This window comes from Sylvia atricapilla, chromosome Z (genome assembly GCF_009819655.1).
Source record: "Sylvia atricapilla isolate bSylAtr1 chromosome Z, bSylAtr1.pri, whole genome shotgun sequence".
NCBI classification, from domain to species: Eukaryota; Metazoa; Chordata; class Aves; order Passeriformes; family Sylviidae; genus Sylvia; species Sylvia atricapilla.
In genome coordinates, this window is record NC_089174.1 from 37,593,388 (window position 1) to 37,609,720 (window position 16,333).

At 44.5% G+C, this 16,333-nt stretch overlaps 1 protein-coding gene across 1 annotated transcript; it reads right to left on the reverse strand.

The window, feature by feature from the left end:
* Positions 1-437: 437 nt before the first annotated feature.
* ZNF367 (zinc finger protein 367) lies at positions 438-7,912 on the reverse strand. The gene is made up of 5 exons (XM_066338577.1): positions 7,481-7,912; positions 6,370-6,520; positions 4,622-4,741; positions 4,151-4,289; positions 438-2,860 (listed from the first exon to the last, which is right to left on the reverse strand). The coding sequence occupies exons 1-5, from the start codon at positions 7,838-7,840 to the stop codon at positions 2,620-2,622; spliced, it is 1,011 nt and encodes a 336-aa protein (XP_066194674.1). The 5' UTR covers positions 7,841-7,912; the 3' UTR covers positions 438-2,619.
* Positions 7,913-16,333: the final 8,421 nt, after the last annotated feature.

Genomic DNA, 16,333 nt, shown 5'->3' on the forward strand with positions numbered 1-16,333 from the left:
CCCGCGGGGACGGACGCTGCAGCGAGCCCTCAAGCACCGGAGCTCAGCCTGGGCGGCACACGGAAGGACAGACTCCCAACAAGCTTCTCAAACTTTAATAAACTAGGGAATTTGCCTCGGCTGGCTTCACTTGTGCCAAATTACAAGGAACAGGGAAAATAAACACCTTCAACCCCCTCTGCAACAAGCCGGGCTGTCAGAAACAAGGAAGAGACTGGGTAATTAATGATTATCAAACAGCAGACATTAAGCCTGAAAATTAAATCAAAGTTTTTATTCAAAGCATCTATTAGAATGACAGCACATCAACTCTTCTGCTTTTAACTCATGCCAAACTACAACTTAAATCTTTCAAAGCACTGAACAATTTCTTGTATGTAATCACTTAATTAAAAAAAAAAAAAAAAAAGGCAGTCTTCCACATCCCATCTTTACACTTTTTACTTAGTATTTTACCCAAAACTTGTCATGATCCAAAACTGCTTCAGCTGTCTGAATTTTGTCTACGGCAAAGTACAATCCAGTGTACTTGTCATACTTCAAAGACCTGAGGAACTATTCTGGCTGACTGAAAAAAAACCCCTAATAAACCTCAAACCCAACAACAAAGAAACCACGCAACCAATCCTCATGAATGAAGTAAGATTCCAGTCTGCAAGTAGCTGGTAATTACAGTCTTTTGCCCTGTCAATTACTACTCAGGAGCAATTCTGAGTTAGGATCCAGAATTACCAAAGATGTATGTTCAGGGCTCACTTTGGGATCAGAGTATTCACATGAAGCCAGATGAACAGTAATGTAATATTTTTTAGAAACCCAAACCCTACATGCATGAATGAATTAGCAGTTTTACGTAGGTAAAGAAGCCTTGTATGACTAGTGTTTCTTTTTTTTTTTTCAGAAGCTGAAGCATTAGTTAAACCGTATCACTGGTGCAAAATTATTTACATTCAATGAAAAGAGACTTTTTTTTGTTTAAATTATTCAATTACTTTTTAGTTAAGTGCATCAACACAGGATTTAAACAAACTGGGTTAATGAGATTTTCAACCACAACAGGTTATCAGAGAACATACTTCAACAGCTGCAGTTTCTGATGTAAAACCACTCTACTCTTCTAGAACAGCTGTATGCATCTGGTCAGCCTATATCAAGTGATCAATAAAATGTCTTCTTCCTTTTCAGTTCAAGTGAGAGGGACAGAGGCTTCCCTTCTCATCTGAATCTCCTGACTTCTAACAAGAGGAAGAAGTTAAAGCAAGCAGGTCAGTAAATACACATTATTAATATCCCCTTAAGCAGTAGCTTAACAACAACAACAACCAACAACAAACCACACACAAAAAGTTCAATCTGAAAACAAAGTTTTGTTAGCATATTAGGAATCTCTGGCTGCCTTCAAAGCAAAATACGGTAAAAGATCTCCAGGAGACAATGCTACCGAAAGTATACAACATTCACAAAGTGACAAGATACCCTGTTAAACATTTTATATCAGCATCGGAGTACTAGGCAGCATTCTGCAACTTCATTTATTTGGGATATATGAAATCACACTGCTAACACACTTGTAACTACCTCTGAAAGCCTATTTTCTAATTGTATAGTGAATACTTTTCTGCAGTGTTTACTTTATAGCTGTGCTTGGTTAGTGAACAAAAAACTGGCATGTTACGCTGGAGTAAAGCAGTAAGGTGGCTTTATGCACAGTAAGTATGGAGGCTTCTATTTGCTAATCATTACAAAAGCAGTTTTAAAACTTAGTGTTTGCTAATAGAAGACCTAGAATAGTTTACTACAAATTCATACCACCCTGTAAATAACTCCTTAATTAACAAAGTCAAGTGCCAAATCACTACAGGGCCCAAAAACTTGAAAAACTATTACCAATTGTTTACCTTTTTCTAGACTTTGCAAGACTAATCATTTTCAGACAAAACAATGTGCAAAACTTCCTAACTACACATGTTAGGAATAACAAGCGCTACCAAGAGATTCTGCTGAAATCAAATTAAAAAAATGTGAAGCAGCAAAGTCAAGCCTCATACCTTGGGCAGTCACAGTGAAGATATTCCCTGCATGAAACATTTTCTTTCTCTGTACAAGCTGAGATAACTAACCTTTTGCCCTTCGCCTTGGAGATGCTAGGTAAAGATATACTGACATTAGAAAAACATGGTTTCATTGCTGCTTAACAATATCCCCAGACCCATCATTTTGCTAGATAGTCAGATAAATACTTTTTTGTCAGCCTTCTTTGGCCACATGTACCATCCTGCCAATCACAAACACTTTGTTCAGAAAGTGTTTCCTGTAAAATCTGCTTCAGATAAATGAGTTAACCTTGCAAAATCTAGCTTCTCATGACACATAAATTTGTCAACCCTGCCTTATGCAGTCCCATATTTACAAAATACTTAGAAATTTTACATCTGTCTTCTACCTTATCAAAAGTGCAATTCTCTCACCCCATGTTATGGGGCAACAACATTCTTCATAAATTCTACAGAATAGCAGCCTATTATAAGCAAATAAGGTGCTTAGCTTATGCTTGGCATCTAACTGGTTAAGTAACACCAGAAAGTACATTTTTTTATGAGCAGAGACAGCTCCTTCTATCTACTGTCGCAGGGGTGCCGCAGCTAAGTTTGCCAGCTCAATGAGCGCCAGTGCGCCATGCATGCGTTCACGCTGCTCCTGGAGGCGACGGTGGAGGGCAGCTGAATGAGCGCTGTTTTTCTCTTCATCATCCTCTTCATCAGACTGAAGATACTCCATTGGGTCCTGCTGTTCCTGATCTGTTTTCTGGATTGCTTTGGTCTTCAAAGCAGGAGCACGCTGCTCTCTAGTCTCCCAGTATCTATAAATATGAGGAATACTTGTAAAATACATACAACTGACTTGCACACCAACAATTCCAAAAGGGCAAAAACTTCCCAAGTACTAGCTTGCCTCCAGCCAAGCACTGCACTTGGCTTTATCTTTCAGCCCTTATATGGTAGTATTTTATTGACGATCGTGTGTTGTGTATTCCCACAGTATTTAAGCTGTCAGAAACCTTCTTTATTCAGTATTTTAAATGTAAATGCCTAAGTGAACATCTGTGACAGATTTCTTGTCTCCATGGTGCTCTCAGCAGACATTTCTCCCATGACATACAGAGCCCCTCACATAAATGCAAATTCAGCGAAACTGTAGCACTAGCTAATAAGGTATGAACAAGTGTTGATCAAACAAAAAGAAGTATTTAAGCAGAGAACAAACACAAAACAAAACAAAACAGTAAGAAAAAAGTTTCATGAGGAATTTTGTCTTGACTAGGATTTTGTAATCTCAAGGTGAGGCAAGGCTGTGCTGATATGTACTGGAAGAACATCTAGTTTCAGTTTCTTGGGGTTTTACTGTGTCAAAGAATAAATGCTGTGTCACACCACCCTTTTAAGTATTTTTAGAAACTTTTGTAGAGGCATCCGTGGATGGCAAGGAGAAGGAACTCTGAAGACTCTAGAAACACGTGGTTTTATTGCAAGGGTTGTGGGTAAAGAGGGCCTGCTTCCAGCCACCAGCCTCGGCTGAAGAGAAGCGCCAAAGAGAGAGGGAGAGAGAGAGGGGGTATGAGGTAAGGGAGGTAAAAAAGCTGAGAGGGCTAAGAGAGGTAAGAAGAGTGCCAGGGTCAGCGTGGTAGGAGAGAGGGAGGTAGAAGAAGCAGAGGGAGAGAGCGGGCAAGAGGAGGGGGGAAGAGGCAAGAGAGCGAGGACCTTGTTCCAACACATTTTATCTCTTTTTGTGTTGAATATTCTAATTTACAGTGACCAACTGGCGCAGGACACAAAAACCTACAAACTTTGCATGCAGCCTATGAGAACTAAATTACCATATCATCCTATATTCTAAACTCTAAAGACTACTCTTCTTATCTACTTTTTCCTTGATGTCTTGGCAGGGTGGAGAGGGGCTGCATTCTTGGGTCCTTTTTGTTTTCTGTCCTTCAACCTATCTCCAGTTAATCACCGTATTCCTGCCTGCCATACTTACATCTCAAAGCTATTTCATTTCTATTTCACTCACAGATTTTATATCTCCAGTATTTCTTACCAGACAATCATATCTATAAGCCCTTCCTGTCCCATCTTTTCCAACAGGAACTTACTTTGCTAGCCACTCGGCCACAGCTTTATTGTCAGCCGTCTGCTTCTTACTCAGCCTGTCCGTGAGCTCTTCCCTCTTCAGTCGGGCATATGGATGTTTGGGACAGTGACGGTTTGCATGTGTGAATCTGCTTAAACAGCCTTAAAAAACCACAAAGTGACAATGAAGAACTTGTTAGAGAAAGCAGCCAACCAAAGGAAGTGTAACATCTGTGGGATGAAAACGCAAGCGAATCCACCCTTCCTCATTCACAAAAGGTTTGGTTGAACACTCAAGGCTCTAGTTTCAAAGTTCCTAGCATGCCCCATTATTTTATATATTAATATCCACTGACAGAGAATGTATGCAATCGTAAATACACACTTGCAGAATCAGGCAGGTTCTGCATGGCTCTTCCCTTTCATAAAAGTTCCACCAATTTCCAATATTAGTCTGACCCCAGAAAGCTGCAAATTGTTCTCTGATAACTCACCATTCTCTGAGCAGACAAAAGGCTTCTCTCCTGTGTGGAGACGCTGGTGAGTTTTGAGCTGCCCACTCTGCACAAAGGCTTTCCCACAGTCTGGGTAGTCACATAAATAAGGTCTTTCACCTTGAAAGTAGTAACACAAGAGATTAAGTGTCATAGTAACCAGTGGCAGTTCCTGGCTTGGGACTTGCACAAGCAAACTCCCCTTTTACCCTCTCCTCTAGATGTAGAAACTTACATATACTTTAAAAATCCTGGTGTATTTTGAAATGCATGCTCTATGCTACTGAACAATATACTTCTTTCCAAACAGAAAAAAAAATACTTTTCCTTGTCATATTTTCTGATTTAAGACTCTTAGATAGCGCTACATAAGTTTTGTGAAACTGTGCATATGTAGAGTAAGAAATACATAAAGTAAATGGACAAGTAATGTAATTCAGGTTGTAACTAGAAATATTTTATCCTTACTAGAGCCTGACCTAGGGTAAAATACCTGAGGTGAACATTACTACAAGGTTGTAGAAAGATATCATGCTTAAGAAAAGTTACAATGATGGAGCCTGCATGAGAAACTTAATTCCAGATTTAAGTTTTCTTAGGACAGTCAGCAAGGCAGATTTCTCCATGCAAATTGCAACCAGAAAAACAAAGGTAGCAAGTGTCTCCTTCCTCAAGCAGATCTGAGTGCACACACGACACAAAGGCCTGCTATGCCACTGCCCTCAGGAAGGCAATAAAATGAGGGTGAGTCTGCTCAGTAATTCAAAGGAATGACAAAAGTAAGCTCTACTCAGTTAAATAGTTTGAAAAAGTTCAACACATTGTAGGACCAAATGAAATAACATCTTTTGACCAAAAAACATGAGGACTGCTCCTGTTTAATATCATCATCTAGATGAGTCACCGTGACTTGAGTCAGAAGGAGATGGTGAGAGCCAAGGCTTTTGTAGCATTTTGTTTGGTTGGTTTGGGGGGAGTGCTGGTGGTTGTGTCTGTATTGTAGGGTACATATGTTCCTATTTTATGGCAAACATGGAGTTCTGTTGAAGAAATAAAATGTATTTGCTTAGTTTAAAAAAACCCAAAGAGCATCTTCAGTTCAAGCTCAGCTGAGTATTGAGTGAGTTCATCATACATTTTAACTTAACTGCAAATTACATTCTAAACACAGTTCAGTAAATTAGCATGATCTCCTCCACCCTAGAAAATGAATTTTAGGTGGTGGGCAAAAAAAAAATGGGTGGTGATTTTAAGCATGTGGACTCTTCTCTAAATATTTAAGCACACTTTCTAGGATATTACAATCCTGAAGTTGCCAGCCCCTTTTAAAGTTACTGTAACCTCTTACAGCAAAATTTCAATTGTGATGTGAATAATACATCGGCAAGGAGGAAACAAATCACAGAGAAGAGGCAATCAGGATACAAAGTGCTATCAAGCTTAAGTACAGAGCACCAAGCCCAAGACTAATTCTGTCTCTTGACACTGACAGATAAAATGTTTATACAATTTGCCTATACCATTATAGCGCAAATTGCTGCTACTTTCCCCCAACAAACATCATTACAAATACTTTGATTGACTAACAAGCACTGGGAGCAAAGTATGACTAACTTAGCAGTTACAATAAAATCATAACAGGTCAAGTTCTCTGGGGTTCCTTTATATTTGTTCAGGGACTTTAATTCTTCACTCGTGCTTCCTAAGCCTGGGCTCTCCCCAGCTATTTACACCTTCCTTTTACTCACCAGTGTGAGTTCTTTTATGGGCTTGCAGTGACTTCTCTCGTGGAAAGACTCTGTTGCAAATATTGCAGCGTATCCTGCTGGAAGAGTGCTCTCCTTCACTGATCAGGTCTCGGACGGTGTCTGCTCTTGGACGGCCACGTCTTATTCCATCCTGGGTGTAAATAATGAGGCAACTAAACTCAGGCAGTTTGGCCAACGGGCAGAGCTATTCCCTGGAGTGAGGGCATGACCAAGGATGATGCTGTGACAGCACCAGACTGTGCCCAGCCCATTCCTAACTTACTCCTAATGGCTGCGCTGTGGCTGGTGTAGGAGGGGAAATGACAGACCCCACCACGTGCTCAGGAACATGGGGAGATACTGACAACAGGATCACAGAATGGGTCAGGATGAAAAGGACCACAGTAGTCATCTGCTTTAACCTCCCTGCTCAGAGTCATCCCAGAGCGCATGGCACAGGATGGTGTCCAGGAAGTACTTGAGTTTCTCCAGTGAGGTAGATTCCAAAACCTCTCTGGGCAAACTGTGCCAGTGCTCAGTCACCAACACGATAAATTCCTCCTCAGTATGAAGAGTAGAACTTTCTGTGTAACAGTTTCTGCCTATCACCTTTTTTTTCTATAGCTTGTCAGAAGCAAGCAAATCCTGGCTCCATCCTCTCAGCACTCTCGTTAGATACTCATATCCATTAATAAGGTCCTCTCTCAGTCGTCTCTTCTCAAGGCTGAACAGGCTCAGCTCCCTCAGCCTTCCCTCATTAAAAGAAACGCTCAAATCCCTTAATCACCTTTGTTGTCCTACACTGGACACACTGCAGGAACTCGTCTCTCTTGTACTGAGGAGCCCAGAAGGAACAATGAACTCCAGATGCAAGGAGAGGGAGGACAAGGGGTTTTTTTCGATGGCGAGGATGCTTTTCGGGGTTCCATTCTGTACTTCTGAGAGGAGGGAGGACAAGCAGCCGCTCCACCCCCGGCTCTTCCCCGCGGCGCGCGCGCCATTGCCGGAAGTGACCTCACTTTAAATGTCAGGGCGGAAGCGCGGGAGGGGCGCGCGCTGAGGAGTCACCCTGTAGTGCGCGGCCCGCCCGCCCCGCCCGCCTAGCACTCACCTTCAGGTGCCGGTGCCGGCCGCCGCTCCCCGGGTTCCCAGCCTTCGCCTCGTCCCCGCTGGGCACTCTGCCCGCTCCCCCGCGGGGCGGCGGGAGGGCTGACGGGCCGGCGGTGCTGTCGCCGCCGCCGGGGCTGAGGGTTACGTTGTGCGCGTTCTCGCCCCAGCGCCAGGGGTAGACCATGAAGTCGCTGAAGCCGGGACTGGTGGGGACGGGCGGAACGGTCATCGGCTCCTCACCCCCGCTCCCCCCCGAGGAGGGTTTGATTGGGGTGTTTTTGATAACGGAGACCAGGACGCGCTTCGGGGAGTCCTGGCAAAAAAATACCGGGGGGGGGGCCGGCGGGAGCCGCTCCGCCATCGCCGAGCTACCCTCGCGGGCAGCGGTGAAGGGAACGCGGAGAGAGGGAAAGGAAGGCACTCCGCGGCGGCACGGCCCCTCTGTCCGCGGCCGTGTCCCGGGATGGGCCGTTCAGCGGCACGGAGGTCCCACGGCCGTCCCCACCTGTCGCCGCCCGAGCCCGCCTCAGCCGCTCATCACTTAGGACGGCGGCTCCCTGTGGTCTCGCTGGCTTGCCCTCCGCACCCCTCCGCCTCCGCGGCCACCCCCGAGCGGATCCGCCAAGTCAGCGGCGGCCCCCGGCCATGGCAGCGGCCGGAGCGAAACAGTCACAACGTCCCCGCACCTCTCCGAAGCGAAGCCGGCCCCGCTGGTAGCCCCGGTCCCGGCGATGCCCGAAGAGGAGTCGCCGCTACTGTTGCAGTACCTCCGCGCTCGCAGCCCGGGCCGAGCCCCAGGTTTTCCCGCGTTACGTTTCGCGCCCGAGCGTAGCCAATCACCCGGCCCGACGCGAGTGTCACGGGGAGTCTGTTCCCGCCGGCCAACCGCTGGGCGGGAAAGTCGGCGGCCGCGCCTCTGGGGGCGGAGCCCAGGGGGGCGAGGTCGTGCGGCTGCTGCCGTCCCATTGGCCAGAAGGCGGGCGCACGGCTCCAGACGAGGCGCTGATTGGTCGGCCGCGGCAGGGGCCGGGGGAGGCAAGGGTGGTGCGCCCGGGCAGGTTTGGCGCGCTGTGGCTGTGGGCGGGCTGCGCGGGCCAATCCTGTGGCAGCGCAGTGGAGTTGGCGCTCCCGGCGGGTTAAAGGGGTTGCCTGGCGGTGGGATAGTGGGTCTCTTCCCTAGGGCTGGGGAAGCTGTTTCCTCAGCGGGAGACAGACCTGGAGCGAACTTGCGGGCTGGGAGGGTATCCCCGTCAGCTGCTCCGCAGGGATCGTAGGGCGGGCGGGGTCGGGACGGCGCGACCGTTATGGCGCTGGCGGGGCCGTCGGGGGAGATGCCCCGTCCAGCCGCGGTGCCCGGGCAGTAGGGCACTCGTAGCTGTACAGCTACATGCACCGGTCCTGGGGCTGTGAGAATTGGGCAGGAGACGTTGTCATAGCCCTCGTCTTGGGAATTTTAGGAGGTTCTTCAAGCAGGTGGTATTTTAAGAGGATAGTGCTGGACTTTATTCAGTGGTATCCAGCGATAGGACTAGGAGCAATGGCCCTAAACACAAGAAATTTCACCTCAACGTGAAGCTGCTCCAGCCTGAGAACATGCATTTATTACACTAGTAGCTAAATTTTGAGGGGAGTACCAGGAGTACAGAGAAGCCACAGAACTGTAAAAATGGTGAGGGTTTTTTTCCCCAGATCTGTTTTGTTCACAGTTCATATGCTGCAGACTGCTGCCTTGTAGGAGTGTTAGCAAGCACCACGGCTGACAGGAACAGGAGAGTACAGGGAAGAGCAGGTTTGCAACATACGGCTACTAACTACGGCTACTTATGTCCTTTTGGACATTTTCACGGGAAAAGCCTACCAGTTCTTCAGCGGCTGTAACACAGGGCTGCAGCATTCCTCATCCATCCTGAGATCAGCATCCCTTTCATTTTGAATTATAGTTGAGTTTACCTCGACTGCTCTTTTAAGCAAACATTGGAGGATTTTTAGTTAGCTTAGGCAAATTCTCGTTCATTGTAATGCTATCCCTGCTTCTCAAAGTCACTGTTACATGCTGAAGTCCTACCATTACTATGCTGGGTCAAGCCTTGCTTACCAGGCCAGAAAGAAAATGCTGCAGCTTGTAACTTTTGTTTACAAAATGAGCAAATAGGTTTCCACATGCTTGGATGTAACCCCCTTAGAAACCTTTGGCCCTAAAAATAGCCCATGGTAAATAGATCTGGTAGTATAACGATGTTGCAAAGGAGTAGTAATACAGAAAAATGTGTTAAAATCTAATTAAAAATCAAAACAGAAAAAATTACTCATGTTAAAATAATTGCATTGCAAAACCGAACTGCAAGTACTCATCATAACTTTCTGAAACCATGTCTAATGCTTCAGATAGCATATGTACCTGCTAAAGAACTCCAGTGGTGGATGGAATTAACATTTGTGAGGTGGTATACAGAACTGTAGATACTGGGAATGGTGAGCAACTGAATTGTGAGCAACTGAATATCTCCATATTTAACTCTATGCTGCCCCTATGTACACATTATGTTTTGTGATAGCTTTCAAGGGCCTGGCAGCAGATTAACTTCTTTACGTGGATCTTGCAAGTTTTTCTAATGCCAACTAATAGAATTTTGTTAATAGTGGCAACACAAGAGAAGGAAGAAATTAGTTGATGCCACATCTGATATTTTAACTGTTCTGAACAATAGTGTTTCATGCTGTAATAGCCATAACCTCAAAAAAGAAGTGAACTTTTCCTCCAGATCCTGCCACTGAAAGAGAAAATGTGCATATAGAATGTACCTGACCTAAAGGGCTTAAAACACACTGCTTTTCAGTACACAGTCATAGGTATTGTGATATATTATTATAATAGTTCATGTAACATTTAAAACCAGTTCTAAAGTTATCATCTGAACTGTAGTGTCATAGTAATATTAAATGTGTTTGCTTTTCATAGTATTTTGATGCTGTGCTACTAGCTTAATATGGTTGACCCTGGCTAGATTCCAGGCACCCACCAAAGCCTCTATCACTTCCCTCTGCAGCTGGACAGAGCAAAGAAATTTTAGCAAAAGGTTTGTGGGTTGAGATAAGGACTGGGAGAGATCACCCACCAAATACTGTTAGGGGAAATCAGGCTCAGCTTAGAGATACAAAGTGAAATTATTACTGACAAAATCAGAGCAGGATAATAAGAAATAAAATCCCTTAAAAACAGCTTCCTGCCACCCCTGTCTCCTTCCAACTCTGCCTCCTACCCCAGCAGCACAGGGAGACAGGCAGTGGGGTAATGGTCAGCTCATCACCCAAGGCTTCTCCCACTGCTCAGGGAGGGTGCGTTTCCCTGCTGCACTGTGGGGTCCCTCCCACAGGAGAAAGTTCTCCATGAACTTCTCCAGTGTGGGTCCATCTCACTGGAACAGTCTCAGTGATCTGCTGCAGTGTGAGTCCATCCCACAGGCAGCAGTCCTCCCAAAACTGCTGCAGCCTGGGTCACTCCTCCACAGGGTGCAGTCCTTCAAGGACAGACTGCTCCAGCACAGGGCCACCCTTGGGTTCACAGACTCCCTTCTGCATCCATCTGCTCTGGTGTGGGTCTCTCCACCAGCTGCAGCTCTCCTCCACCATCTCTGCACCCCCATGAACCTCCATGGACTGCAGGGGCACAGCTGCCTCACCATGGTTTGCACCATGGGCAGCAGGGGAATCTCAGCTCCAGTGCCTGGAGCATCTCCTTTTTCCTCCCTCTCCACTGCTCTCAGTGTCTGCAGTTGTTCACATGTTCTCACCTTACTCTTCTCTGGCCACAATTACATCTGCACAATAATTTTTTTTTTCCTTCTTAAATCTGTTATCACAGGAGTGCTACCACCGTTTCTGACCTGCCCAGCCTTGGCCAGTGGCACATCCATCTTTGGAGCCACCAGGGAGTTGGCTCTGTAGGGCATGGAGCAAACTTCCAGCAGCTTCTCACAGAGGCCACCCCTGTAGCCCTCTCCCCTCCAAAGCTTGCCATTGCAAACCCAACTCAATGCATTAAAGCATTAATATTTTAGTGTAGAAACAAGAAAAAGTTCTCTCTGAGAGTTAAAGGACCAAGATAATGAAACATGATACAACCTACAGTCAGATCAAATCCTGCTAATTACGACAAAACATATCTATTCACACGTCATAAGACAGGAATTTAAAGGGATAAGAAGCAAGGATTCAAGGCAAAGCAGGAAAAATACCGGTGTTCTATCTTGCTAGTTAGACTCAAGATGGAAATGACAATTTAAGGATACTAAACTCTTTCAGAAATAAAAACAACTAACTCTGAAACTGAACAAAACGTGACAAATAAAGATGTAAAAGATGTAAAGATGTAAAGATGTAAAGATGTAAAGAGGTATTCTACCTCTTTAAAGCATGTGCTTTAGATTACAGCCTTTGGGTACATAACAAATAATCACACTGCATGTAACTTTATTGTTATTATGCTATAATATGGACCTACATAAAACCTTAGCGATGATAATATCTTTTATCTAAGTCTTTATTACTACATTTTCCATGTTTCCAACCTTGTCTAAGCATTCAGATTCCACTCTAGGAGTCACATTCACAACCTGTGAGACTTTCACTGCTGGGTCTGAGATCCCTTTGCAGTGGGTGGCTTCAGTGACCCGACAGGTTCCCCATTTCAATCCCTATATACACCACATGTCACACTATCAGACAAGCTTCCTTTGCCATCTTGACCCCGTGTTTTTCAGAGCAGTGTCACAGATGCTGGGTTCCTGGAAGTATTTTGATCATGATGCAGTGACCCAGTAGCAGCACACACTGTTTCTAAGGAATCCTTGGGCTTTTACACCCTTACAATCTATGCGCCCATCCTTCATGCACCTTGCAGTTGCTGCTTTGGTCCAATGGTGTATTTTGGCTGAGGTGCTCTCCTTGCTTTTTAGGTCTTGCAGTTTTGAGGTGACTGGCCACCCCCACCCCTATCAGCTAGAACCACACATCCCTGTGCCCTTTTTTAGCAGAAGATCAGTGCCTGTTCACGGCTCATTTGGGCTCCAGCCATTTGCTGCCAGCCAGGGCACAATGTCCAGCTCAAATACAAAGCTCTTAGCATTAGGTGTATTCCTCTATAAGCATGCCCATCTTTGGTGAGGCAGCTCTCTTTTTGCCTAAAGATTTCATGTAGTACATTTTGCTTAGTAGAATTGTGTTGCTGGAAAATGTATGTGATGGTTAGATCCTCTCTAAGTGACACAGTGGTTACCCTCTCTACCTGTTCTGGTACCCTGCCCCAGAGTGGCATTTGATGTGTTCAGGATGTTTCTCCTTCAGCCAGGAGAGATGTAGGCATTAGCACAGGGGGAAAATCTGCCACTGAATAACTGAATCAATATGATTCCAACAGAAGCTGTTTATTGTTTACATTACACAGCAGATATAGATTTTAGGTCTACTGTCCACATGGCCACATATCTCCAGGTTGGGTGAGCTGCTTCTTCATGAGGCAGGCACATCCTTCAGGACATCCAACTGGTAAAGCAAACATGCTCATGTTATGCTTCCCCTATCTCGGGTTTACATTTTTTGCAGACATTTTCTCAGGCTGTCTTGTTATTTTTTATCCTGTTGGTTTTTTTTTTCAGTAACCGTGAGAAATTCCTGAGAGCTCTAACAACAAAACTGCAGGTGGTTTGATAACATTACTGAAAACTAGTTTGGCTGGTGCATCAGAATGGCGTGTTATACAAATACATTGCTACACACTAGAAAATGAAATGTCCAGGGATGGGGAAGTGTGGGTAAGAAAGGCCAAGGACAGGATGACCCATGCTGGTGATTAGGTATTTAGCTGTAAAGGACAGAGAAACACCAGTCTCTGTTCTCAATTCTGTTTCTTGCAATTAGGCACTTTTGCACTTTGAAAAAAAAAAAAAAAAAAGGAGTGGGGGGAAGAAAAATAAGCAAGGGCTCTTTCGGCAAAGAGGCCATATTCCATATCTACACCTGCTACGCAACCTTGTGTAGGGTGCTGTTCTGTGTGTGTGAAAAATCCACTTGTGGACAGAATGTGGATGGAGTAGCCACTTAGGCAGGCAGCCCTCCTCTTGACTTAACATGAGTCACCTGTTGTCAGAAAGGTTAGGCACCTATGCCTAGTACTAAAACAACGACATTCAGGCTTTGCATGCAAATAGGTAATCATGCTGAAGCCATTGCTGTTACTTTTTGGTGTAAAATTCCAGACAGAACATTTGCTTACACTTTGAGAGTAAAATTCAAGTTTTCCTTGTCTGTCTCTGTTTTTGTGTAAGTATGTAACATGACAATCACACACTGCATATAGAGAAAAGCTATGAAAGGAATGAGAGAGAGATGTTTTTACAAACTAACTGTGGGCCTGCTGGTATAAGATAAGGCCAGATATTCCTAGGTCAAAGAAGCCATGGTAGGAACCATAAACTCCAGAGGAATTCCACTAATTGACACAGACTGTTTCTCACCCAAGGCTGCACTAAATTCCTGGACTTAGAGAAAAAGAACAGAGACACAAAGAAAAGGGAGGGGGAGGAAGGAGGGGATGCACGCTAGAAGAAGGTCTGTATTAGCTGATTTGGGAAGTCTGTACCTCTCAAGTGCCTAAGACAATGGGGAAAGAGAGAAGAAAATGGGACTGAGAAATTAAGATAAAAAGGAGGCTGCATCCCGCAGCAATCTGAGAGATTCTATTTGGGAAATTGCCCCATGACCTTTCCTTTTATTCGTTAATAAAGCTACGGGACTCCTCTGTCTCCTTTTTGGACATAAACCTCTGGCATTGTGGATTAATTTTCCTGACAGCTGCAAGCAAAAAAGAGATTGCAAATTACTTATATTTGCCATGCAAGACTTTTAATCAGTTTGGATGTTAGAACCTCTTACAGAAATTTTGTTTTGATTGACAGCTCAGAGCATGAGAAAACTAAGATTTTTTTCTAAATCTTTGTAATAGTTTTAGGAAGTAGAATTATACAGATAAAGATAAGATATATTTATAGCAAACACTGGGTTTGGCTGTCTTTGTGGAATCTCTCTGAGCAGTCAGACTTCTTTTTTTGTCTTTTGAGGCTCCACAAAAAGAAAGCCAAATCCCACAGAATGCCAAATCTTTAATCTTACTGTTGAAATATTTCTGAATTCCTTGTTCCTCATCCCTCTCCAGAGATACTGTGACCTTCAAAGTACCTATCAAAGCTGAAAACACATTACAGTCAGTGATGGCACTGACCAATGATGGTCCTCTGTAATCTTTCATATACAGCATAACTTTGATTCAAAGTTGTAGAATATTTAAATAAAAATATTTCTAAAATTTCTAAAAGACATTCTGGATACAATGTGTGCTGAGGAGATCTAGTGTAGGCTGCAATTGATACTAAAAGGCTCCAAAATTATCTGCAAGGATTTGATAAGTTTTTTGATATGCTGTAGTAACATGATGGTGTTAATATCTTTCTCCAGATTAGTACAGGAAAAAGTAGCTTTCCAGTTCCTATCTAGCACTAAAAACACATCAAGTTTCATCTTTCTACAAAATAAACCAACAGTTCAAAGGCAAGTACAGTTGATCTAAGTGAACATTTCTTATGCAGTATTTTATTACTTTATCATAGTATTGAAAATTTCTTCATGAATTTTTGTTAATTATCGGTAGCTACATTTTACAACCTAAGAACTGCCCAGAGATGATGACATTTTTCCTTTGTTGACTTAAATTTTTCTGCTTTTGATTTGAAGAATTTCAGAGCCTGAGAGATTTGACTCAACCAACAGGACTTTGTAAAGCTCTTTGCGAGCAGATAATTGCCTGAACTTACTGTCATTAATTCCATGCAAAAACATTTTGTGATCTCTTGAAAGAAATTGAAACTTGAAAGGGCACTAAGTCAAATTAAATTGGTTTTATTCTGCAGTAACCATGCCCTGCAAAAGTGGGTCTACATGAAAGCCAAGAGAGATGCAATTACTATGTTCAGGGTTTGGAATAATCTGTAGTGGATACCCCATATTTGTTTTACAGGGGTGTGCACAGACTTATCAGCCCCCCAAAATGAAAGAGAACAGGGCTGTCTTTAATCTTGCCTTTTGAAACATAGCAAGAATTCTGATACAGTTCCAAGTTTCTGTAATAAGGATAAAATTAATTTCAAAACAAGGTGGTATACACAGTGAAGTTATCATGACAGAAGAAGTGTTAGGTTCCCAAGAATGATGAGAATAAAGATAGCCTCATCACAGAAATCAAGACTGCAAATCGCCATTGTTTGGGCAACTGTGGCAGAAGGGCTAAGATTTTGTTATTACTGTGGCTGACGAAAGAGGCACTGATATTTCGCCTGCCCAGGCGCCCGTCTTCTGCGGAAAAAAAGCCTCGATGAGTCTCCTGACATGTCACTATTGGTCATATTATTGAGACAGCAAAAGTACTCGCAGCTCGGTCCAGAACCGTGAGCGGCCGACACGGCTCCTACAGGGGTGCTGCACTAAAATCTGTCACCACGGGGGTTTAGTGCCGGCCGATCCACGGCTTTCGCTGTACGGAGTAGCTCTGTTTAGCTCTCTCCCAGCTAAACTCTGGGTCCCGCACGCTCCGTGCGGCGCTGCGGTGTGAGCTGGCGGCGGTGCCAGAGTGCGGGCCCGCGGAGCTCGCTGGCAGCACGGACACCGCTGCCTTTCTTAGCACAAGGGGGTGTTTCAGACCCTTTGTGGTGACACCAGACTTTATCCAAGCGTGCCGGCCGTCTCCAGCAGAGCTCCCACAGTAGCGAGCGCCTCTTTCCTCAGTGTCACTCGTTGCAGGCTGTAG